The sequence below is a fragment of the Puma concolor genome, chromosome E2 (genome assembly GCF_028749965.1).
Source record: "Puma concolor isolate L17-30 chromosome E2, mPumCon1.1.hap2, whole genome shotgun sequence".
NCBI classification, from domain to species: domain Eukaryota; kingdom Metazoa; phylum Chordata; class Mammalia; order Carnivora; family Felidae; genus Puma; species Puma concolor.
Genome location: NC_141681.1, coordinates 60,923,342 through 60,948,662, shown reverse-complemented (window position 1 = coordinate 60,948,662; position 25,321 = coordinate 60,923,342). Strand labels below are relative to the sequence as shown.

The following is a 25,321-nucleotide window of genomic DNA, read 5'->3' as shown; positions in this document are numbered from 1 at the left end:
TGGGTGTGTGCGTGTCTCAGAGTTTCCTTGCAGCGTGTGTCTGCAGATGTGTGTGTGACGTTATGTCCAGGCGTCCTGGGGTTCGTTTGAAAATGCGTGTGTGTGTGTGTGTGTGTGTGTGTGTGTGTGTGTAAAGGTTTGTGTGTCTGTGCTTCATTGTGCTTTCTTTGGACTTTGTGTCTGCCTGTTTCCGTGTGCGGGTCTGCAAGTCAGTCTTAGGTTGCTAATCGGAGTGCGAAGCCCGCAGGTTGTCTGTGAGGCTCCAGGAATGTGTGTGTTTGCCATTGTGTAGGGACCTGACACCGCACCCCTCCCCCCCCCCCCCCCCCCCCCGGATTGTGAGCATGAGGATGCGTCTGTAGATTTTGTGTGTCTGTGGGATCCACGTGAGTCTCAATGATTCCACATAAGACTGTGAGCGCCAAGGGGGTGATTGTGGGTTTCCATTGTATGCATTGTGTGCAATCTCCGCGTGGTGTGGGGGGAGCCCAGTGCGTCCCTGGGGGTCCCGGTGTGTCTGATCTGATGCTCCTGCAGGGCCCCTCCTGTTCCCCTTCCATTTGGGTGCACGAAGAAGACCCCGAGACTGGGCCAGTGCTTCAGGGCCAGAGAGGAGGAGGTGGGAGAGGCCTCCTGCCCCTCAACCTGTAAACACAATAAAATTGTCGCCAGCACCACAGCGGCCTGTGTCCTGCTCAGGCACTGCTGCATCGCTTGTCTTGTCTTGGGAGCACAGATGGGGCAGTGGGGGCGGGGAGTGTCCCTGAGCCCTGGGAGAGCACGTTCTTTCCCACACTCTTTGTCCTGCACGGGTCTCTGGGCCAGTCCTGAGGGGCCCTGAGCAGGCAAGTGGAGAGGAGCTGAGCAGGGCCGCCCCGCCCCTGCCCAGCGGGAAAGCAGCCGCCAAGTCTGACAGGGCCAGAGGGACAGTCCCATGCTGGTGAGGCTCAGAAGGGACCTCCTGCTCTCAGCTTAGATGTGGGGTGGTAATCTGGGGCCGGCCAGGTGGCATCAGATCAGAATGGATCCGGATCAGGATGGAGATGGGGATGAGGATCTCACTGCTGAGCCTCTAGGCGCCCAGCCAGCACAGCACAGAAGCGCCTCGGGTCTTGGGGCTCACGTGAGCTGTCTAGGAGCCCCTGAGATGGGTGTGGGAGGCACAGATCCACGCAGAGGACCAGAGAATCATCCCGACCACTGCTGGCACTTTCCAGGCCATTTCCTAGCTGACAGTCACTCTGAATTGTGTGACTGCCTCCTGCCACCTGCAGGTGAGAAGACCAGAGGGGACACAACAGGGGACCTCAAAGAGGAGATGGCTGGAGACACCCTCCATGCCAGTTAGAGGTGGGGGGGGGGGGGTGGTCAGGGACTGGGAGGGGAATCAAGCGTGCATCTGGTGGGTTCAAGACTCTGGAGAGGTCAGTTAGAAGTCATGGGAAAAAGTTATGGACCTGACGGCCAGGGTGTGAGCATAGGAGAAGGATTTTAGGGGACAGTCCTGAGGGATGTTTTCAGGGGGTGGAGGTGAAGTTGTGGTTGGGGAGGGTGAGGGTCGGGGTGGGGGGTTGTTGATTAGAGCGGGTGTGGAGGATGCCTGTGAAGATCCCAGAGGGGAAAGGCTCCTGCAAACCAGCCTTAGAGCCTCCAGTGAGTGTGCGTGCGGAGCCCTGCAGTGGGTGGGGCTGGGAGAGAGCCCAGTGTGTGCATGGGAGGGGGGGCTCTCCAGGGGGTGAGGCTTGGGTGAGAGCCTGCATGGGCCCTGGTGTCAGCGAGAAGGCGTCCTCGTGCCCTGGAGGGTGACTTGGAGTGGCACCGGGGAGTCATCGTACATCTGATGATCCTGCCTGCGTCCGGCCCCCATAGCCCAGCCCCCTCCCACCCCCGGGACTAGGGTGCCAGGCACTGTGCCCCTGCTGCTCCAAAAGCATGAGGTTCTGTGCCTGCCCGTCTCTCTCCTGTCAACTCAGATTGCCTTTCCCCGGATGGCCTGGCGCAGGCTCCTGGACTGGGCTGCTGGTGGTGGAAGTTGCTTGTGTGTTTGGTGGTGGGTGGGGGTGGGGGTGGGGGTGCAGGGGAGGAAGGAGCCGTCCCCTCAGGTCAGGCCTGCAGACCTGGGCATGGTGGGGAGGTCTTCAAGAGGCAGGAGGGTAGGGCCTTGGGCCAAGGCAGTCTGATGGAGGAGGCACATGTTATTTGGAAGGCCTGAGGGCTCTGTACAGGTCAACTGGGGATCAGGGGAGACAGTGGACGACTTGAAGGGCTGGGACACAGGACAATGAATTTGGAGGCACCCCGAAGTCAGCCTGGGGCCAGGGCTGGGGCGGGATGGGGCCAGATCCGGTGCGGGGAGCCCCTCAAGAGGCCTTTGACAGAGGTGGGGGGACTTGTGAGGAGGACTCAGTCTGAAAATTCACGGAGGAGAAGGGCGCTTGCGCACTGGCTCCAGCGCCTCCAGCGAGTCTGTGTGCGCATGCCCGGCTAGGGTGGGGGCTGGGCGCGTGTGGGGTGAGTGCATCCAGGAGGGGACACCTACGGGTGGGGTAGGTCCACCCGCGAGGCTCAGCCTGGGTCCAGGGTGTCAGCCAGAGGCGTCTGCGTGTCTGGAGGGTGACTTGGGGTTTGCAAGCTGTGCGTCTGCAGATGCATGTGTCCCCGGTCGTGTGCGCATGCGTGTCCATGTTCCCGGAGAGACCTGCAGGCCTGGGCATGTGCGTATCTGAGTTTCCCTGCAGTGTGTGTCTGCGGACGTGTGTGTGACGTTATTTCCTGGTGTCCTCGGGGTTCATTTCAGAATATGTGTTTTTTTTTTTTTTTAATGTGTGTGTTTGTGTATCCCTGTCTGTTCTGAGTGTGTGGATGTATTTCTGAACGTGTGTGTTTGTCGATGTGCCCAGAATCTCTATTTTAAAAAGATCGTAGTTTGGGTAATGGTGGGTTCTCTGTGTGGTCTGAGTGTGTGTGTGGAGTGCCTGAAGGGGTCTCTGTGTATAGGTTGGGAGGTGTGGAGGAATGGCTGGTGGGTTGTAACTGTGTCTTTTTTCCCCCAGCAAAAAGAAATTTTGTTCCCCCCCTCCCCATATTTTGAGGTGTAATTGATGAATAAAAATTGTACATTTTAAAAGGTACAATGTTTTATATCGGTATATTTCTTTAAATGATAATCAATATCAAGTTAATTAGCACTTCCTTTATCTTAGCAGTTATGTTATTTTTTTGTGCTTTGAATGCTTTACAGTGTGAGCTGCCTCTCTTTCAGCCTGAGGATCATTTTATGACTGATGACTCTGCAGGGCTTAGCCCCTACCACCAGCCCACCCCATGATCAGGAATCCAGGCCCCTGTGTCTCTGCTGCTCTGAAGTATGAAGTTCTGTGATCCTCTGATCTTCCTTTCAACTGTCATATACCTTTTCCTGTAAGTCCTGGCTGAGACTCAGGGGCTGTAGTACATGGGGCAGAGGCACCAGGCAGAGAGCTGACATCTGAGGCCAGGTGAAGCCCCTACCCAGAGGAACAATGATGCAGGGTAGCTGTGATCCAGGAGAGGAGGTGGAGTGAGATGCTTCCTGACTCTCATCCACTAATAATGGTAAAATTGTAGCCAGTACACAAACTGTCTATAGTGGGGCCAGACATTATTTAATCACTTGTTATGTGTTGGGGTTCAGGATAACATACCCTGAATATGACACCTTGGCGTATTGAACCTCAAGGAGTTTGAGAAAAACACCAGAAATAAGGTCACTCTGACATCCTCCACCTTCTTTCTTGAAACAGGTTATAAAACTCTCATGTGAAAGTTTCCCTCCTTAAACCAGGAGGAAAGGGACATCTTTATGTCTGAAGAAAAAGAGAATGAGAAGAATTCTAACAAATAGGACTTGCTACAGTTTCCTACAATCCCTCATACTCTTTAACTGGTCAGATTCCTCCAGGAGTGTCCACTCTTCATCAAACCTAGCATAAAATGCGTCTTTCTCATTTTCTCAGGAAGGCTCTCATGTCACAGAAAACTTACATTGAACTGGTGAACTTTTCTCCTGTTAATTGTCAGACCCAGCTGGGATCCTAAGAGGGTTGAGGAAAACTTTTTAATCATATGTAATCCTTACATTTAATAACTTAGTATCCTTCCTCCCACCCCCCACCCCACCCTTGCCCTCACAGAGGGGTAAACTGAAGCTCAGACAGTTTGCATAATTCTGGAATCATTGGTTTCCAGATAAGACACACAGGGGAACACTTCTGGGGGATCCCCCACATGGGGAATTTGTGTGTTCTGACTTTGTGGGTTTTACTCTGCCAGGATGTGGTTATGTGTATCTTATGTTTCCTTCTAGGAGTTTTATAGTTTTGATTTTACACTTAGGTCTGTGATCCATTTTGAGTTATTTTTTGTGAAGGGAATAAGGTCAGTGTCTAGGTTCATTTTTGTGTGTGTGTATGGATATCTGTTCCAGCACCATTTGTGGAAAAGGCTGTCTTTTCTCTGTTGCTCTGCCTTTGCTCCTTTGTTAAAGATCAGATTTATGTGAGTCTGTGTCTGGGCTCTCTGTTCTGTTCCATTGATGGCTTGGTCTATTGTTTCATCAGTACACACTATCTTGATTACTTTAGCTTTAGAGTGTTGACCTTAAAAAATAAAACAGTTCATTTACCATCTGAAACGGTCTTTCATAATTGGGAAGAGCAGAGAATAGCAGTTCGGGCCAAGCAAGCTGCTGCAAAAAGCATAGCCTAGTCCGACAGACAAAGGAGAGGAACTTCTTTTTATGGAGAAGGAGGAAGTTGGGAGGGGTTGTTCTGAATGAAAATCCGTTGGATAAAAAGCAGGGGTTCAGGGTGGTGATGGTTTGTCACTGGCTGAGTTGCAGGGGTGGTCAGTATCTTGTGGGAGATGCAGTGTCCATCTTTCCCTGTGGGGGCCTGGAATTGATGATTCTTCCCTGTGCCGCATTCTTCTCATGGAGTGTGTAATCCACAATTCTTGATTTAGAGTGAGAGCTCCCCCTTCTGGTCTGCTAATTTCATTTTAGTGAGGTTTCCCTTTATTAAATTTTCTCACAAGTAAGTCTTGAAAGTCCAGTAGTGTCAAGTGCTCAAGTCCTTAGACACTGTTTTTCTCTTTCAATATCGTATTGGCCATTCTGGGTCTTTTTGCCTCTCCTGTAAACTTGAGAGTCAGTTTCTTGATATCCACAGAATCAATGAGGGTTCCAAAATAATCCCAGACTCCTCAGTTCAGGGTTCCTTGGTTCCTCTGGGCCTGTGCTCCCATATCTGTGAGATGCAGCCTGGCCATTCTGGGCCTTTCTGGGCAAGGTGGGGCTCTGTCTCAGCCTTGGTTCATCCAGGGCTTCCTTCTGTCACCTGAGCTGAGCCCCTGGACAGACACGCTCACAAAGGGTAGTGGGGGTCTAAGATGCAAAAGTGTTGATGGAAGGCAACTTAGAAACCTTTCTCAAAATGACACATACATGGGGTGCCTGGCTGGCTGACTCAGTCGGTGCAGCGTGCAACTCTTGATCTTGGGGTTGTGAGTCGAGCCCTATGTTGGGTATAGAAATTACTTAAAAATAAAATCTTAGAAAAATAAGAGACATGTACATGTTTTGCTTCAGCAACCCCACGTTAGGGAATTTATCTTACCTGTAGATTTACACACCAGCACAATTGTTGAAGGTCAAGAGTATGCCCTCAACACTAGTCGCAGGAGAAAGTACTGAAAACTCAACTGTGAGGAACTAGTTAAATAACTGAAGTCAAAACCATACAAGATCACCCAAACAGCTATTCAAAAACAGTGAGGGGCACCTGGGTGGCCCAGTCGGTTAAGTGTCCATCCGACTTCAGCTCAGATCATGATCTCGCAGTTCGTGAGTTTGAGCCCTGCGTCAGGCTCTGCGCTGACAGCTCGGAGCCTGGAGCCTGCTTCGGATTCTGTGTCTGCCTCTCTGTGTCCCTCACCAGCTTGTGTTCTGTCTCTCTCTGCCTTGAAAATAAATAAACATTAAAAAATTAAAAACCAAAACCGGTGAGCAATCTCTCTTTGTACTGATATGAAAAGCTCTGCAAGACATACTGGTAAGTGAAAAGAAAGAAGGGCACAGAACAATGGGTAAAGTGTGCCATCTTTTGTCTAAAAAAGGGAGGAAATGACAGTACGAGTACTTACACAAACCTAAAAATATGTCTTATATTTATGAAAATGTATAATTATGTGTAATAGTGAACCTATGTATTATAACAATATAGATTATATAGTTACATATTTCCATTACATATCATTTTACATATGTAAATAATTTATATTATACAAGAAATATTTGCGCTATATAATATTTAATTTTTATATATTTATAAAAATATTTCATATTTTAAAATACATTCGTTAATATTATTGGTACATGCATATGTACAGGAATATATACTCTAGTACAGATATATGTATGATCACACATATATATATGATCATATGTGCTTATATGCATGTGTGGAAGATATGTATATACACACACACACCATGCATAAAGAAATGTGGAAGGACACAAACTAATCGCAGTGGTTACCACATGTTTCATGGGCATAAAAAATTGGTGGGTGGTGTGATGAAGTTTTGGGGTGATGGTGGGGGGTTGGGAGCTGACAGCCAAGAAAGAATTCTTGAAGACGTCTTTGGTGCAAAAAGGTGATTTTATTAACGCACTGGGACAGGACCCATGGGCAGGAAGAGCTGCACTGGGGTTGTGAGGGGTAACTCATTATATATCCTCAGGTTGGGAGGGGGTTAGGGATAGTGTTGTCTCTAAGGAATTTTGGAAGCAAGGTTTCCAGGACCTTGAGGGGCTAGCTACTGTTAGGAAAACATTTATTACCCTTTAGTAAAACCGCAGTCATGGGACCCTTTGGATATATATCAGCGGCCATAGTATGATTGCCCACATATATCTCAGGGGAGTTGAGACAAAGGAAGTTTCCAAAGGAATTTTTTTTTTTATGTGAAAGTAGACTTACAGGATCCTGGGGCACCTGTGTGGCTTAGTTGGTTAGGAGGTCAACTCTTGATTTCAGCTCAGGTCATGATCTCAGTTCATGAGTTGGAACCCCGCATGGGGCTCTGTGCTGACAGTGCAGAGCCTGCTTGGGATTCTCTCCCTCTCTCCCTTCCCTCCTCTCTCTGCATCTCAAAATAAATGAGTAAACTTTAAAAATAAAAAATAAAATAAAATAAGTAGACTTACAGGATCCTGTGGGGTCGGGGTGGGGGTGTCAGAATAACTTTAAGCCAAGATTCTCTTTTGTCCCTAGCAAAGTGTCATCATCGAGGCAGCTGAGCTCCTAGAGGGAGGCCACTGTGCCAGTTTCAAGGACTTGTCTATGGGCTGTAGGCAGTAAGGGAATTTAATTTTTCATTTGCCTTAGTTTTCCATAGCACCACGGCAAGCACTTAAATCCCTTTCCCCTGTTCTTGGGCAGCCAGGAATGTCCAAGGAATATCACACATATCCCACTTTGGGGGGTGGGGGTGCTGCTGGCCTGTACTCTGCCCTCACCTTGCCCCACAATCCCTCATCATGGGGCACACACTGGGAGGGGAGGAAGACATTTCACCTCATACTGTTGGTTTACCTAAAAATCTGCAAACCATATATTAACGAACCAAAAAGCCAAGGAAAGCACCTTAAGTACTCAGGCGACCCTGGTGCCACTTCCTTCTTCCCCTTCCCCCATCTCTGTCATGTGTGTCCTCGCGCGCCCCCCAGCGGAACGAGCGAGGAGCGGCCTGGATTTTGAGGTGCATTGCTCCGCAGGCCCCACAGAGCGCACGCGCAGACGCTGCAGGGCGCATGCGCTGCAGCGTAGGCGCCAAATGTGAGCGCGAACTGTTCAGTCAGTCAGGCGAGGCTCCAGGCAGGCAAGGTGAGCGTGAGCGGGTGTCGGGGTCAGCGTGTGAGTGGCGCGCGGGCAGCCCGGGACGGGACAGGGAGGGGGACATGATTGGCAGAGACGCGAGGGCGAGGAGCGGGCACCCGAGGGCGCGAGAAGCCCCGGGGCTGGTGGCGCAGGCCTCCCTGAGGTGCGACGCCACAGTGGGACTGAACCCGCGCCCAGCGCAGCTGTGCCTGGGGAGGAGGAAGTGGGGTGAGTGGAGCCTCTGTGTAGGGTGACGGGAAGTAGCCCTCATGGGGAAGGGGCCTGGGTGGGACATGGGGTCTGAGGAGACCAGGGAGCTGAGGGACACCGCTGCACTGGCGTGGCCTCTCCTCTCTGCGCATTTGTGACCTCAGTTGTCTGGCCTCTGGTTACTGCCCTTCTAGCCCTCAGGCTAAAGTCCTCCCTCAGCCTGCCGGCCCCACCCCCATTCACAGACCCCGCCCCTCCAGACCTCGACACGCCCCTCCCGGCCCAGACCCCAGCGCCCTCCCCCACCAGACCCCAGGACATGCCCCTCCAGCCCAGGGCCCGCCCCAGCCACAGGTCCTTCCATGCCCGACCTCAGGCCCCACCCCCTGGCTGAAACCCCGCCCCCACGCAAGGCTCCGCCCCAAACAACAGGACACGCCCCCTCTCGGGCCAGGCCCCGCCCATAGGCCTCAAGACACGCCCCTCCCGGCCCCCGGTCCCCTTCACCCCCCCATCACCCCACTCCTTCCCGGCCTCGATCCATGCCAGGCCCTAGCCCCCAACTCTGACTTTCCTCTCCGGGATCAGGGCCATGTCTCTCTGCTCTCAGACCCAGGGCGGGTCTGAAGACAGGGCATCTTCTCCCCCTCCCTCAGCTCTACGCTCCTCCCTCTCAGTGCTCCCCTCTACCTCAGTTCCACCAGTCCTGTCTGTCTCTCCTCCCTGCCCTGGTCATGCCCCTCTTTTCCCAGCCCGTGACTCCCCCGCCTCACATCTGCTCCTTCTCTTTATCTTGTCCCACTCCGTCCTCGGCTCTGCCCTGCTCCCTGCCTGCCTTGATTTACTCCCTTTCTCCTGCCTCGGTGCCTCTCTTCCATTCGTTCCCTTCAGTCCTTGCTTTCTCCTCCCACCAAGACCTCTGCCCACCCGGGATCTCTCCGGACACTCAGCCCTGCTTCTCGGAAAGCTCTTCCCCACTCTGAAATCAAGAGACTCTTTTTTTTTTAAGTATTTTTAATATGTTAAATACTGACTTTTTTTTAGCCCCCCCCTTTTTAAAAAATATTTAACACCTTAGCTGCTTTTGTCACTACTTTTTAACATGATTTCCCTCATGTTTCCCGGAGTGCAATTATGAATTATTTAGAAAATAATGAAAATAAGAGGGGTGACATCCCTAAATGTTGATGTATAACCCAAATTAACAGCTTTCAGTAGTCAAGAAGAAGGAAAATAAATTATACATTTTTTTCAAGAGGTTCCCAAACTCCCCCAAACAAATGAACAAACAAAAAATGATAAAACTCTAAAAAAGGAGTAAGAAAATAATGAAAATAAATAAAAATACATGAGAAAACAAAAATAATAGCCTTGGAACTAGCAGGTGGTACTTGGGGTGAAAAAGAGAAAGTGGCAATAAAGAACAAACAATAGAAATTTAAAAACCTAGGAATAAAGCAGCATCACTGATTAGTAAAGGATAAAGTTGCATACTTAAGGGATTTAATATTCTGACAATACTATGTGCAATCATGTATTAGTATACTTCGATTTCAAGCAAATGGATGGTTTTTCTGAAAAAGGATGTTTTTAAACTTGGGTTCAAAAAGTGGAAAGCCCAAATAGACCAATGGCCATGGAAAAGAACTGAAATAAGTTGTGAAACAATTGATTGACATTAGAGAGCTTTCTGTGCAGATGATTATAGTGGTATTAAGAGTTAAAAAATAAAGGTTGAGTAAAAGAGTGTTGGGAAGAAATAGAAGGTGCCAAAACTATGAAGTAATTGGTTAGAACTTGGATGGTATGGATGTAGGAATAAGATAAGGCTGAAATCCAAAATATAAAAATTTAAGGGAAGGAGAGTTAAGAATTTATGAAGAATGGAGGGATGCTGAAGGTGCCCTCTGAGGAGGCAGGCCCATGAGCTTTCTTTCAGTACTTGAGACCTGGAGGCCTTGACCCTTCAAGGTCATAGTTTCCCTTTGTGGGCCAGGAGGAAGAATTGTTACACCCTACTCGCCTTGAACCTGGCTAGTATAGGGAGGCAGGCTAGGCTGGTGTGATCCCACACTCATTTCTAGTAATCCTTTCTTAGGGTCCTTCCCTGGGCTGCACACCTGGAAGTTCAATTCAGGGTGGAACGTCACACATCCCAAGAAGGAAGGGGGACAGGGGCGCCTGGGTGGCTCAGTTCATTAAGCATCTGATTCTTGGTTCCAGCTCAGGTTGTGATCTCCTGGTTCTTGGGTTCAAGCCCCCTGTTGGGCTCTTTGGGGACAGCAGGGAGCCTGCTTGGGATTCTCTCTCCCTGTCCTCCCCCCTGCTTATGCATGCGCACGTGCCCTCTCTGCCCCTCTCAAAATAAATAAATAAATAAACATTTTTTTTAAAAAGCAAGAAGGAGGATAGCGAATTTTTATTTGTAGTGGCAGGAACATTTTTAGGAAAAAAAATACTTTTCATACTTTACTCCAGACTGGATTTTGACCAAAGAATTAACATGAAATGTTTAATTGTCTCCTGTAAAACACTTACTATTGTCTGATTCTTTTCAACGAGAACATCCTGGAAGGTGTGTTGTGATAGCTCCTTGTGGTTTTGATTCCTGTTTCTCTGATGACTAATGCAGTTGAGCCCCATTTCGTGTCTGTTCGGCCATTTAGCTATCTTGCACAATACCTGCTTATATCTTTTAACTTTTTTTGCTCTTATTTGCCTTTTTCTAACTGATTTAATATTTTGCAAATGAATCCAGTTGTTTGTAGGGTATACGTATCATAAGCCTGATTCATGGGGCGCCTGGGTGGATCAGTCGGTTAAGCGTCTGGCTTCGGCTCAGGTCACGATCTCATGGTTTGTAAGTTCGAGCTCCATGTTGGGCTCTGTGCTGACAGCTCAGAGCCTGGAGCCTGCTTTGGATTTTGTGTCCCCCCCCTCTCTGCCCCTCCCATGCTCATGCTCTGTCTCTCTCATTCTCTCAATAATAAATAAATGTTTAAAACAATTTAGAAAGGCTGTTTCCTTATTTTGTATAATACACAGTCATTTATTTTTGAAGTGAAGTTCTTCTGTGGATCAAATTAATACAGTTCATTGTGTTTTGAGGTTCAAGTCTCTTTTCCCTTCAGTGCCATTTCTGAGATATTTCTAGCCTGTGCCCATGAATTTTGTAGACCTGGGGAAGGGACTGAAGTAACATCATATCTGGAGATGTGCAAATTTCTGTAAATGTGTAGTTAGGCATTTGTGTGAAATGTGGTAACTCCTTTTGCTTCAAATCACCTCTACCCCACTGTCCAGTCCCAACTGTGCAGGCCATTTGTGAGTCTGTCTACATGATTTCTGCAGGTCCTGGGTTTCCGTATCCTGTTTTCATCCACTACAATTCCACCCACCATCTTCCACACCAGTGTGTTCTGTAGCAGCCTGCCTTTTAGAGTATCTCCATCCTATGAAGGGCCAAGCTGTAAAGATGGTGCACGTGACAGACGTTTTGGCTATCTTGAAGAATCCCCAGCTCTTCCACCTACATGATCAAGAAGAGAATCCAGAAACCATCCCCATGAGAAGTCCAGGGGCTCTGAAAGCTTCTCATCAAACGTTTAGGCATTTTCAGTATCTTCCAGTGACTGGGCCTCACCCAGCTGTGAGCCAAATCCAGGAGCTCTGCCGGCAATGGCTGCAGCCCGAGACCCACACCAAGCAGCAGATGATGGAACGACTGGTGCTGGAACAGTTTCTGAGCACCCTACCGGAGGAGGTGCAGACCTGGGTGAGGTCAAAACAGCCTAAGAACAGCAAGGAGGCAGGAGCCCTGGTGTCCGGCTTGATCCAAGCATGTGGGGAGAAAGGTGAGAGAGGAAGGAAGCAACTGCCATTTCCACTTATTGAACATCCCCTGTGTGCATGGCATGTAAAAGGAGATGAATAACAACTTGTCAGGGGCGCCCGGGCAGCTCAGTCAGTTAAGTGTCTGACTCCTGGCTTCAGCTCAGGTCATGATCTCACAGTTCATGGGTTCAAGCCCCACATTGCGCTCTGCACTAATGTTGTGGAGACTGCTTGGGTTTCTCTCTCTCCCTCGCTCTCTCTCTGCCCCTCCCCTACTTATGTGCGTACTCTCTAGCAAAATACATTTAAAAATTTGTCAAAAGAATAAGTGAATGAATTTTATAATCCAGTCTAATCTGCCTCATAGGAGATGGAAGAAATTTGGGGCTTGGCTTTTGCTTTTAATATTTACTATTTCTTGGGGTGCCTGGGTGGCTCAGGCAGTTAAGTGTTGGACTTCACCTCAGGTCATGATCTCGTGGTTTATGAGTTCGAGCCCCACGTCAGGCTCTGTGCTGACAGCTGGGAGCCTGGAGCCTGCTTCAGATTCTGTGTCTCCTTCTCTCTCTGTCCCTCTCCCACTTGTGCTCTGTCTCTCTCTATCAAAAATAAATAAATGTAAAAAAAGTTTTTAATATTTACTATTTCTCTGAGAGTATACCTTCTCTCCAGCTTTGTTGTCCCCTGCTCTATTTATTATCCAGCCTAAACTTTAGTACCAACACAAAACAAAACAATACACACAACCAGAAAAATGAGGGTATAAAATGTGAGATAAACAAGGCCTGGAAGTTTAACCTCTACCAAAATGTGGGCTCTTGGAAACTCAAGTTACCAGATTGGGATTTTAATAATGAAAGAAGGGTATTTTAATAGTGAAAGAAAAAAGTCATTTATTCCTCATAGTCCTTTGAACAAAAATGATACTAACTAAAAACAAAGTATTGTTTAGGAGCATTATATAGAGAGAGGGGGAGAGAGAGATGGATAGGGGGAGAGATAGAGGCACGCAAAGGAACAAAAAATATGAATATAAGACTACAGTTACCTCTGGAGAAAAGGCTGGGTTGTGGACAGGAAAAAGCACACGAGTAGGTGTAAGTTATTGGGAATGTTCTAGATTGGGGGTTGGGTAGTGAATTCACAGGCATTAATTATACTTGTAAATGAATACATTTAAAATAAGTAGGGTCACGCGTGGTTTAGTACGGATATCGTGAATTAAGGATCGTTACTAACCCAATTCTGTGCACCTTCATCCCTTGAAAGAATTTGGAAGATGGTAGTAGTGAACACGTTGGATACTTCCAATGTACTACATCCTAGGTGTTTTGTACATAACTAATTTATTTACTTCTCTTAATAGCTCTTGAAATAGTTATTACCTTATTTTGTACAGGAGACAGAGGCACAAAGAGGTTGCATAACTTGCCCACAATTGTACCCGGCAGTCAGGATTCCTATCCCGCAGCTGGCTGCGGCATCTATACTCCAACCATGGTGTTATACTGCCTCCGGTGGACATAGGGGATATTGCCCCAGAAGTTAAAAAGTTGGCCAAAGGGCCAGAGCTATTAACAAATGGAGCTCGAATTCAGGGAAAAGGAAAGAAAGCTCCCTAGGATATGAGGAAGAAACAACAGATTGATGAAAGGTGCACTTGGGAAGAGACTACAGGCAGGGCAGGCCTTCAAGGTGCAGGTTTCTGTGGGGAATGTGGTGGCCGTCTTCTAGATCAGTGAATGAAAAAGATGTAGGAAAAGCTTGAAGAGCTGCCACTTTAACATGCTTTGTGTGTGTGTTGTACATGTAATGCTTAATCCTTATAAGATCCCTTCCGAGCATAGGTATTATTATTTCCATCTTACAGTTGAGAAACTGAACAGTGAGGCTGGGAACCACTGGTAAACAGGGAACTTGCACTTTATGTGGAAGGCAGTGGGGAGTCATTGAAGGATTTAGAGCTGGGAAACGCCCAGAGCTCTTTTTTGGAACTTGCTATATTGAGAGGAGGAAAGATTTCTCTGGTTTTTCTCTTACAGGAAGTCCAGGACTGCTGCTGTCTTCCATGGCAGGGGCGGGGTTGATGTGGGGTGGCAAGCCACTCTCTGTGTCTGTGGGTGCTGCCAGACTGAACTCAGTTCCGTGGTCATTCCTTTCTCCCTTCAAGGTTTCCCGGCTCAGGACTTTGTCCTTGCCGAAAAGAGGAACACCAAAAAACAAAAGAAGGACACAGAGATGTCTGAAAACCCCTTATCTGCTGGACCCCAGGTGAGTCAGTCTTTCTTCTGACTTCGTTCTCCAAATGGGGATCTCACCTTCCTGATTTCCAGACCTTCCCTTTCCAGTTAAACCACATTCTCACTTTCTGTAAGTCTTTATATAAGTATCACCTAAGTGAGCCTTTCCCTGGCTACCCTGTTTAAAATTTGTTCCTGACTATATTCTTCTCTGCTTTATTTTTCTCTGTTGTTCTTAATCACCATCCCAGATACATTTGACATTTTCCCTCTTTTTCTATTTCTTGCATTAATTGTTCTGTTTGTTTGTTTTCTTAGTATTCCAGTTTATGCCCAGTGTTGGCTTATTCAAAACAACCCTCATGTGGTTTGCACTGTTATGCTCCTTTATATTTGAAACGAATGGCAGCTAATATAGGGACATAGTACTGTTGAGAGGTTTTATTTTTTTCAAAAATACTCTCCTTAATGTTCATGTTAAATCATATTTTGAAACCTAAATGATAATTAATGGAATTAATGAATTTATGAATTCATAAATAATGAAATTAATGAAATCAATACACTGTGTTTCCTTTAGAACCAGAAAAAAGCCTCATGGGGGTTGGCGATTAGGAAGAAATAGTCTAAAAAGATTCCTTGAGGGGAGAGACAAGGAAAAAAAGTTTGAGAAACACTGCTCTAGAAGATCTGCTCCTGTGAGTGGCCCTCTGTCCCTACAGTGTCCATCTAAGGAGCAGCTGTGCTCAGCTTCAGTGGGTGGTGCCATGTGAGAATGTGGGCTCAGGTCTCTGGTCTTCCGACTTCTGGTTTTAAAACTCCAGTTAATAATATTAAATCTACAATTATTTTGGTGTTGGCAGTTAATATGAATTTTAAATATTTAAAATAATAAAAAATCATAATAAAAGCCAGATAAACCCCTCTGTAGTTGCTGGGCAGCCAGTACATGACTTCTAGTTTAAATCAGTTGTTCATTGATCTGCATAATGTTTTCCTGAAAACACAAGAGATGTGTATTAATAAAGTGTGTATCATATTCTCATGTAGTCTTCTAGTATGCACTTTTTAACCTTAGGTTATCAAGATGGTTGTGTGTAACTGTGGTTAATTGGTTTGCATTGCTGGAATATTATTCCATTCTGTGACTCTACCATTTCTTCTACTCTAAACGGACATTTGGGTTGTTTCCAGGTTTTGGATGTTACAAACAGCACTATTAAGAATATCTGTCTCCAAATACACATGAACAAATATACCTAGGAATAGAATTTCTGGGTCCAGAGTAGTTTTCCAATTTACATTTCCTTTAGCATCTAGCAAGAGGTCCCATGGGTCCACATACTAGATAACATTTGGTATTGTCAGACTTACTACATTTTGTCAGTTGCATGGATATAAATGGTACTTTGTTGTTTTTATTTGTATTTCTCTGTTAATATGATTGAATATCTATGAGCTCTTTGGGTTTTACAGATGAGTCACGGAGGCTTCAGTACCCACACTCACAAAGACGATAAGAACCAGAGCCAGGACTTAAACTTAAGTCTCTGATTCCTGAGGCTGAGGTATACTGCTCAGCTTCCAGTTACTCATATTCATTATTTGTTTATTAGGTGGCTTAAAAGGATCTTCTTCCTCCAATCCAAACTTGTAGTAGTTAGCAGCAGGAACTGTCTTAGAAATTTTCCCTCTTTCCTTGTACTTCAGGACAGAAGGGTACTTTACTAAGTCCCTACACCCTCTGGATTACAACACTTGGGTTAGAAGCTTTCTGCCGGTCTGAATGCTTTATGTTCAGTCCTCTCTCATCAGACTCCTCTCCCCCCTTAGGATAATCTCTGGATGTTGATCATTTAGAATTGTTTCTGGTATTTTAGGAGTTGGTGACTTTCCAGGATGTGGCTGTGGACTTCAGCCTGGAGGAACTGACCTACCTTAGTGCTGCTCAGAGGAATCTCTACCGGGAGGTGATGCTGGAGAATTACAGGAACCTGGTCTCCTTAGGTAAGGCCGTCTTCTCCATGGAACTTGGTTTCTGTCTGATAAGGCAGTGGTTCTCACCTCTTTCCTCTCCTCACGTCAGGAACGTCTGTAACGGTGATTCACCACGTCTGAATCTCAACCCAGACCAGAGACAGTATTTTAATATCAAATTCAGTTACTCATCATAGAGGTAACATTGAGTACTTAATATGTGTTATCAGGCACTAGTCTAAGCACTGCACTTGTCCTAACTCCTTTATTCCTCATATTAGTTCCGTGAGGGGGAGATATATTTCTTGTTATTTTTATTATTACTGCCACTTTACATATGAGGAAACTTTACATATGGGAAAGTTAAATTACTTGTCTAAAACCACACAGCTACTAAGTGGCTGACTGGGGTGTGACCCTAAGCGGTTCGGCCCCAGGATCTGTTCCCCGAAATTAAATGGCTGTACTGCCAGACAGGGGTTTGCCTCATCAGGTCTTGGTGCAGTAGAAGGCTCATGGTGATTTAAAAAAAATTTTTTTTTAATGTTTATTTATTTTCGAGAGACAGAGAGATAGAGCATGAGCCAGGGAGGGGCACAGAGAGAGAGGGAGGCACAGAATCTGAAGCAGACTCCAGGCTCTGAGCTGTCAGCACAGAGCCTCACGCGGGGCTCGAACCCATGAACTGTGAGATCATGACCTGAGCTGAAGTCAGACACTTTGACTGAGCCACCCAGGCGACCCACGTTGTGATGTTTTCTGAATGTGCGAAGGAATCGATGAAACTTTCAGGAGCTCCAAAGGCTTCTGCTGGACTTAAACTTTTAGAGTCAGAGATTCCCAGTCTCTCTTCACATCCAGAGGCAAGGTGGTTTGCCTCTCCTGACAGGCTACATGTTTTTGTTGCCAATGCCAGGATTCTCATTTTAGTGGCTTTTTGGGGGGCCCTGAGGTCTCCTGAAACACACAATCAAAACCAAACAGCATTCCACTGGCAGCAAGTTGGTGCTCTGGTCCTTGTGAAGTCAGAGACCTGGGGGGTGGGGCAGGGGTTGGGGGTGCCTTACCTCAAACCTGGCACAAAAGTGTGTAATGTGAACCGTGACTTTTATTGGTCACAAAGAAGGCAAAAAAGAGTGCCTTTTCCAATGTGACTCTTCTCTCAGTTACCATATTTGTGACTTAAAATAGAGGGAATAAATCAGTTTTACCTCTTTAGCCCTCATGCGGTGACCCAGAGGCATTTCTGTCTTGTGATGCTTTGACCTCTTGCATCACTGAAGGTTTGGGGTTAGTTAAGATCTTACATATCACCCAGGATGTTGTCTTCCTAAGTGTGGGGTGGGTATGGTGGGTTAGACCCAAGGGTATTTTGGGTAGTAAATATTGTTGGTCTCCCATCTGAGTAAAGAGAAAGCAGACCTGAGGCCCTAAGCCTTAGACTGGCCGCACTCAGTAACGTTCATTTCTGTTGGAGCTATTGCTCTACTACCTTAAGGGTTTTTTCTTTTTTTGCAAATAACAGTGGTTTCTGTTTTAACATTGATATTAAGCTTCCATTTAAATTAAGTGTATTTAATGGGGCGCCTGGGTGGCGCAGTCGGTTAAGCGTCCGACTTCAGCCAGGTCACGATCTCACGGTCCGTGAGTTCAAACCCCGCGTCGGCTCTGGGCTGATGGCTCAGAGCCTGGAGCCTGTTTCCGATTCTGTCTCCCTCTCTCTCTGCCCCTCTCCCGTTCATGCTCTGTCTCTCTCTGTCCCAAAAATAAATAAACGTTGAAAAAAAAATTAAAAAAAAATAATAATAAATAAATTAAGTGTATTTAAGTTAAAAAAAAGAGGTAATCTAAAGAGGAGTATTAAGGGGCATCTGGGTGGCTCCATCAGTTAAGTGTCCGACTCGATTTCGGCTCAGGTCATGATCTCACAGATCATGAGATCGAGCGCCACATCAGGCTGTGTGCTGCTTGGGATTCTCTCTCCTTTCTCTACCCCTCCCCCTGTGCACTTGTGCACACATGCTCTCTTTCTCTCAAAATAAGTAAATAAATAAACATTTTTTAAAAAGAAAGAAAAGTATTAAACACTAAACACTACTATAAATGGCACACAGATAGGGCCGAAATGGGAGGGTCAGTAATAAATTTGTCAGCGTGCCAGGTTGCGGTATAGATAATGGATGAGGATTCCTGTTCTTGTGGATGTTATTAATGCCAGTGCCGTGAGACAGACAGTAAGCAAGGAAATAACGAGGTGGTGTCTTCGTTCGTTTGGTCTGCTATAATAGAACACCACAGAATGGCTGGCTTCTGAACAACAGATCTTTGTTTCTCACAGTCCTGGAGTCTGGAAGTTCAAGATCGGGGGGCCAGCACAGTCAGGTGAGGGCTCTCTTCTAGGTCACAGGCTTCTTGATGGCTCCTCACTTGGTGGAAAGGGCTAGGGAATCTCTCTGAAGCCTCTCTTTATAGGGTTACTAATCCCATCCGTGGGGACTCCACCCTCATGACTGAAGGACCCCGCAAAGGCCCACCTCCTATCACCACCACACTGGGCATTAGGATTTCCACATATGAATTTTACAGGGACAGGAACATCCAGACCATGGCAGGTGGTATGCAAATGACTTAAGTTTGGGAAATACAGAAGTAGGGGAAAAGGAACATTTCACGACCAAGGGAATGAAGGTATCACAGGAGGAAGAGAACCACATGTCGTTTACTTTTTGAGCAGCTATGACATCAGATCCCCCAGGCTGAAGTAGAGGGCCCAGCACACTGTCCTCAGGTTTTATTCTAAAGCAGAGTTTTTTAGCCGTGGCACAGGTGACATGTGGGCCAGATCGTTGCTTGCTGTGGAGGAATGTCCTGGGCATTTAAGATGTTTAGTGGCCTCCCTAGCCCCTGTACTAGATATCAATAGCCTTTCTTCCTCTCTGAACTTGTGACAGCCAAAAATGCTCCAGACAATGCCACCTGTCCCTTGGGCCCTGATCAATCTTTAGAAATGGGCTTCATTTTTCTTTCTTGTGCATTTGCATCTTCCTTATTATCGCAGAGTCTTTAGAGCCTAGGCTGGGAATTGCTGTGGGTCAGGGAAGAATCCCCCAGTTATGAGTCTCCTTCTTCAACAGGGTACCAGTTCTCTAAACCCGACATTATCTCACAGCTGGAAGAGGAGGAGTCACATGTGATGGAGGAAGACAGCGATACAGAGATGCATCACGGTGAGTAGAGAGCAGAGAGCCCATGGAAACCGGAATCGTGGGAAGACAGGCTGGGGGCTGGGAGCTGCGGTCAGAGGGCATTCCTCAGGGTCCGCTCAGGCCAGGGAGGGGGCTGGTAGGCGCGCTTGACTCAGGGCTCTTGAGGCTTCACCCCCTGTGGGCACTTAGTACCTCCTTTCGTCTTCTCTTCTTGCTGACTGAGCTCTTCTCCTGCCTGGTTCCAGGGACGCCGGTTCCCTTTTCTCTAGTGTTCCAACCCCTGCACTTTTTCACGCCCTTGCCTCTGCAGCTAGAAGTCCCAGGTCTTTCCTTTTTAACTCAGACAAGAGAAAACCTTGGCATGACACCACTCTTCCTTCCACTTGCTTCCTATGTTCCCTCATGCGAGGTCTTCAGATTTGACACGCAGAGGCTCCCCTCCCCTTCCCTCCTTTACCCCCATAATCTCGTTCCCATCCCCCCACCTTTGCCAACACACACACACACTCTCTCTGTCTTTCCCTCTCCCTCTCTCACACTGTGTTCTACCAACATCGTTATGACTTCAGGACAAGAACCTTCTAGACTTTACCTTTTCCAACTCTGTGGCTACAATATGATAACATTTGCCATCTTTATGAAATCCTTTCCTACTCTGAGTTGGGTCACTGTGTATCAGCCAGGATCGTTGTTGTCCTTCAGTGCCTCTCAATAGAAAACCACACCAACACTGTATAAGCTGGAAGGGGGATTATTAGCTTACAGTACCGCTCATGTGGACCTCAGGGATCATTGAAAATGGGGGCTCAGTGATGTTATCAAAGGCCTACTTTCATTTCCTCTTGTCACTCTGCCAACAAATCCTAGATCTTCTTTCTTCTTTCCATGCAAGGAGAGAGAGAGAAAGAGAGAGACAGACAGAGAGAGACAGAGAAAGAAAGAGAAAGAGAAAGCAGGTGAGTCCGAGAAGCATTGTCATGAGTGAGGAAGCTTCAGTGTTCCATTTGGGTCCTGTCCCACCCCTGAACCAGTAGCTGTGCCCAGTCTAGTGCTGATCAGTGCAGCCCTCCCTGTCTTGTCCTGTATGGGCAGAGAAGTGAATGTCCCAATAAAATTCAAGGATCTACCGTGGGGACTCTTCTACCTGCCTCCGTGTTGCCTTCAGTGTCTTCTTTAGTCTGTTCATTCACTCTTTGACTCACTCGGTCATTCCACACATATTTACTGAGCCTCTGTGGTGGGCCAGCCCTGTCCTAGGTTCTGTGGATACAGTAACAAATCCCTTCCCCCATGGAGCTTGCCTTCTAATGAGGGTGATGGTTGATACCCAGGCAAATAATAGAGTCTGAGTGTAAAGCAGACAGTGACAAATGGGAGGCTGCTGAAGCCAGGACCGTCAGGAAAGAACTCACTGAGGAATATTTGAACGAGACGGAGGGGGAGCCACATAGAAATATTGAGGGAGAATGTTACAGGTAGGGGGAATAGCAAATTCAGAGGCCCCAACGTTGGAATGAGCTTGGGTGTTCCAGAAACAGGAAGAAAAGCAATATGGTCTGAGTAAGGTGGAGGGGACAGGAGATGAGGTTGAGGAGACAGACAGAGGTTTTGAGCCATGGAATGAGGTGTTATTATTGACACCATAGAATTGTGTTGTCTGATGTAGTGGCCACTAGACACATGTAGTTGAATTTACACCAATTAAAAGTACATAAATTTAAATTCACTCACACCAGCCGCATTTCAAGTGTTCATTACCAATGTGTGGCTAGTGGCTACATATCACACGGCAAAAATATAGATGATTTACCTCATTTCAGGGCATTCCACTGGGCAGCACTATTCTAGAAAGATCGCTCTGGTGATTCTGTGGAAAATGGGCTTTAGGAAGAGCAGCAGAGAAACCAGTTGGGAGTCTGCTCTTGCAGGCTAAAGCTCGTGGAGGCCGGTGCTGGGATTGTAGAGGACAGGTTTGGGGGACTCTGTGAGGAGAGCTGGCAGAACAGCTATCTCAGTCCTCCATGTTTGAGTCAGCTCCTCAAAGACCATTTCCCGAAACATCTGATCCACTGTGATGGGTCTGGTTATCCCCATCCTGATGCGTGCCTGATCGTAGTCTGGCTCTGCTATCTCATCTGCCCTCTGCTCACACAACGTGATGTCTGCCAGGATGCCACCTTTGATTTCCTTGGCTTCAGTTTCTTTCCCACCCAGGGGGTTGCCTTTGTATAAAGCATAAAGTTTTGACTACTACTACTCTCAGAAGAAAATCCAAACTTTTAGCAAAACATTTAAATCCCTGTCAATCTGCGGGAGACCAGTTCTTTTTTTCCCTTTCTTTGGTTTCTACAATGTGTCTCTGTGAGGAAAGAATAGAGGAAATTTTACATTTCTTTTAGATGGGGAAAAAAGACCTAAAACCAAAGATCTAACTCCAGAGCAAAGCCTGCCTGTGGAAAAGCCATCCTTGGGGGTGGGAATGGAGGATTTACAGGTAGGTAACTTCTTCAGTGTCCACGAAGGAGAGTCTTCTCCTGATGGTCCAACAGACTTGTACCAGGTCGACCAGGAGAAACTTTCAAGTTCTATAAAGATGAGTGAGCCGGAGACCCCCGCTCAGGAAAGAGGCCGTGACAGTGATGGTTTTGAAAGAAGCTCAGATCTCACTAAACAGTCAGAAGGTCCTCCAGGAAAGGACCCCCAGCAATGTGCTACTCCTGGAATTGTCACCAGCCCCCAGCCAGTGGTTGATGAGCCTTTGCTCCAAGAGAACAGAGACAACAGATGTAGATTTTGCGAAAGAACTTTTATCACCCAAAGAGCTCGTGAGAGACATGAGCAGTTGCATGCTGGGAAGAAACCCTTTGAATGTAAACGATGTGGAGAAGCCTTCAACCTCATGCCACACCTCACCAGACGTCAGAGGACTCATTCCAGTGAGAAGTCTCGTGGATGCGGTAAAGGTGGAAAGTCTTTCACCCGGCACACAAACACCTGTGGCCGTGTAAGAATTCAGGGTCAGGAAGACTACTTCGAATGTTTCCAGTGTGGCAGAGCCTTTATCCAGGATGTGCATCTTTTCCAACATCTCAAAGCCCACGAGGCAGCCAAAGCTCTTCCCCCTAGGTTGCCCTGCACTAAGACGTATTTCATTCGCTATCAGCGGAAACATGACTATGTTGGAGAGAGAGCCTGTCAGTGTTGTGACTGTGGCAAAGCCTTCAGCAGGACTTCACACCTCATTCAGCACTATCGAATTCACGCCCAAGAGAGGCCTTACCAGTGTAAGCTGTGCGGGAAATGTTTCAGCCGACCCTCCTATCTCACTCAACATTATCAGCTCCATTCTCAAGAGAAAGCTGATGAGTGCAATTCCCACTGAAAACCTCTAGTCAGAGAACATTCTCAACATCGTTGGCTTCATTCTGGAGAGAGACCCTCTGAATGTGAGAAGGCCTTCTGCCATCCCTCACAATTTCATCATGATGTGATTTTTAAAATGGCGAATAGTTGCAAGGGCATACAACAGTCTTTCTGCAAAAGAAGATTCAGCACGTGTGTCAGTAGTCACACAGATGAAAATCCTTACGAAGAATATCTTTGTTGCATAGGAAAGAAGCTAATAGATTTTGCCTTTCTTTGGTGGTATTCGTGGAATGGAAAAACTTCGTTTTAAAAAAATTTAAATCCAAGTTAGTTAACATATAGTGTAGTCTGGTTTTCAGGAATAGAATTTAGTGATTCGTCACTTACATATAACACCCAGTGCTCATCTCAACAAGTGCCCTCCTTAATGCTCATCACCCATTTAGCCCATCCCCTCACCCAACACCCCGCCAGCAACCCTCAGGTTGTTCTGTGTATTTAAGAGTCTCTATGGTTTGCCTCCCTCTCTGTTTTCATCTTATTGGAAAAACCTTCATTTTGACACCGTGACAAAAAATTTGTGACTGGCAGTTGGGCTCCAGGCAGGCAATCTATTCCCAAGTTTTTCTAGAAGTGTTTACATACAGTAACTTCACCACGTGGGATGCGTCAACCCAGAGCATGGTTAAAAAAGATTTTCAAGCTGTGCTTATAGTGATTCAGCCACAAAGCTGATGTAATTGGTATTTACACAGTACATCATAATTTACAAAACATTGCCATGTATATTATTTTATTTGATATTTTAAGGAATGCTGCAGTGTACCTAGTGAGCACATCTGTTGTGTTTTTATAGGTAAAGCAAACTTGAAAGTCCCAAGTTGTCAGTTGTGACCTAGGTTGTAAGGGATGAAGTAGGAACTAAACCCAGGTTCTGTGGGTTTTTTTTGAGATTTCATGAGACATTTATTTCATATTTTGATGTTCAACCCAAGCTTTCTTTATTCCTGCCATATCCTCTCAGAAGAACAGGTACAGTAGGATACCGAGTTCAGCCACCTTCCTCTTGAGCAGTCCCGGCACTGTTTCATGTGAAATCAGAGAAAGACACTCACAGTATTAGAGGTTCAGAAAGCTTTCTTAGGGTGAAGTTTTGATAGCCATTTCTCTCAGGATTTAGGATTAGATGATGACTTTTTGAGACGCTAACTTGTGAAAGTATATTTTTGCTAAACACTTCCTTGTAATTGTTCTTATAGATCATAAAACCATTACTGATCAAGTAGAGTTTTTTGGTAGTTTCCTATAGTTGTCTAAGGGGTTGTGCTTTCTTATTTCCCTTCTTCTCCCTTTAAACAAATTTTGTTTGAGAGCTTTCTTGGGCTCTGGCACTGGTAGCATGCCGACTTCACCTAAAATCCTAATGCAATGCAGAACACACTTCCTTTTAAAGGTATGAGCCCTGAATTGCACTAAAAATCTCTTTAATACCATATTGCTATAATGATAAAGGCTCTCCATAACTGCCTTGCCTGCTGGTCAAATACAAATACACATGGTAACCAGCTGGACCTGGAGTCCCAGAACCTGACTCCTTGCCTGGAGGGGGGGTTGTTGCTGTTGTTACTCGCTGCCCAGCTTTTTCTCTTCCAGCCATTTTGAGGCTGGTTTACAATAGGCGGCTCCAAGGTCATGAAATTAAAAACAAACAGGACTCATCAGAACTTGATGAGCCAAATGAGCGTTAGCTGCACACCCCCCCTTCTTCATTTCCAAAGTTCTTGATGAAACAGACCTCATGGGCTGGCCCTATTTTCTAATCACAGTCCCCTCTTCAACACACCATAAACTGATTAATGATCTTGTCACCACTACCATAAGGGGAAACGATGTCGATGCATCTCATTCGTCATGGTGATGATAATTAGCCTTGATGCCTTGATTTAAAATGGCGTGCGCTGGGTTTTTCTATTGTAAAGTTGCTATTGATTTCCCTTTGTAGTTAATAAATTTCTCGCCGGAGAAACTTTGAGACCATGCAAGCACAGATCTTCCTCGACTTACAATGAGATTTTCTCCTGATAAAACCTGGCATACATTGAAAATATCGTAAGCCAAAAATTAATTTAATGTGCCTAATCTACTGAACATCATAGCTTAGCATAGCCCACCTTAAATGTGCTCAGAAAACTTATGTTAGCCTACAGCTGGGCAAAATTATCTAATCCGAAGCCTATTTTATGATTAAGTGTTGAATATCTCATGTTGTTTACTGAATACCGTACTGAAAGTGAAAACCAGAATGACTGCATGGGTACATAATGTTTGTGTGCTGGTGGTTTACTCTGGTTGCGAGGCTGACAGGGAGCTGGGGCTTGCTGTCACTGCACAGTATCATAAGTGAGTATTGTACCACATACGATTGCCTGGGAAAAGATCCAAATTCAAAATCTGAAGTATGGTTTCAAGCGAATGCATGTTGCTTTTGCACCATTGTAAAGTCAGACAGTCATAAGTTGAGCCATCATAAGTCGGGGGCCATCTGTATCCAGCTTCTCCTCAAACTTTA

General features: G+C 46.4%; 1 protein-coding gene across 1 annotated transcript; it reads left to right on the top strand.

Annotated features, from left to right (window-relative positions):
- Nucleotides 1-323: 323 nt before the first annotated feature.
- Nucleotides 324-23,469, top strand: ZIM2 (zinc finger imprinted 2). Its single transcript, XM_086690820.1, has 7 exons — nt 324-1,274; nt 3,263-3,420; nt 11,481-11,983; nt 14,134-14,234; nt 16,084-16,210; nt 19,315-19,407; nt 21,786-23,469. The coding sequence occupies exons 2-7, from the start codon at nt 3,368-3,370 to the stop codon at nt 22,766-22,768; spliced, it is 1,860 nt and encodes a 619-aa protein (XP_086546946.1). The 5' UTR covers nt 324-1,274; nt 3,263-3,367; the 3' UTR covers nt 22,769-23,469.
- The last annotated feature ends 1,852 nt before the right edge of the window (nt 23,470-25,321 follow it).

Bases quoted from the DNA above. Each gene is read 5' to 3' on its own strand.
- ZIM2 (XM_086690820.1), top strand. From the start codon at position 3,368: ATGAAGTTCTGTGATCCTCTGATCTTCCTTTCAACTGTCATATACCTT. The intron at 11,984-14,133 runs GTGAGAGAGGAA...TCTCCCTTCAAG, and splicing joins CCAAGCATGTGGGGAGAAAG to GTTTCCCGGCTCAGGACTTT. The intron at 14,235-16,083 runs GTGAGTCAGTCT...CTGGTATTTTAG, and splicing joins CCTTATCTGCTGGACCCCAG to GAGTTGGTGACTTTCCAGGA.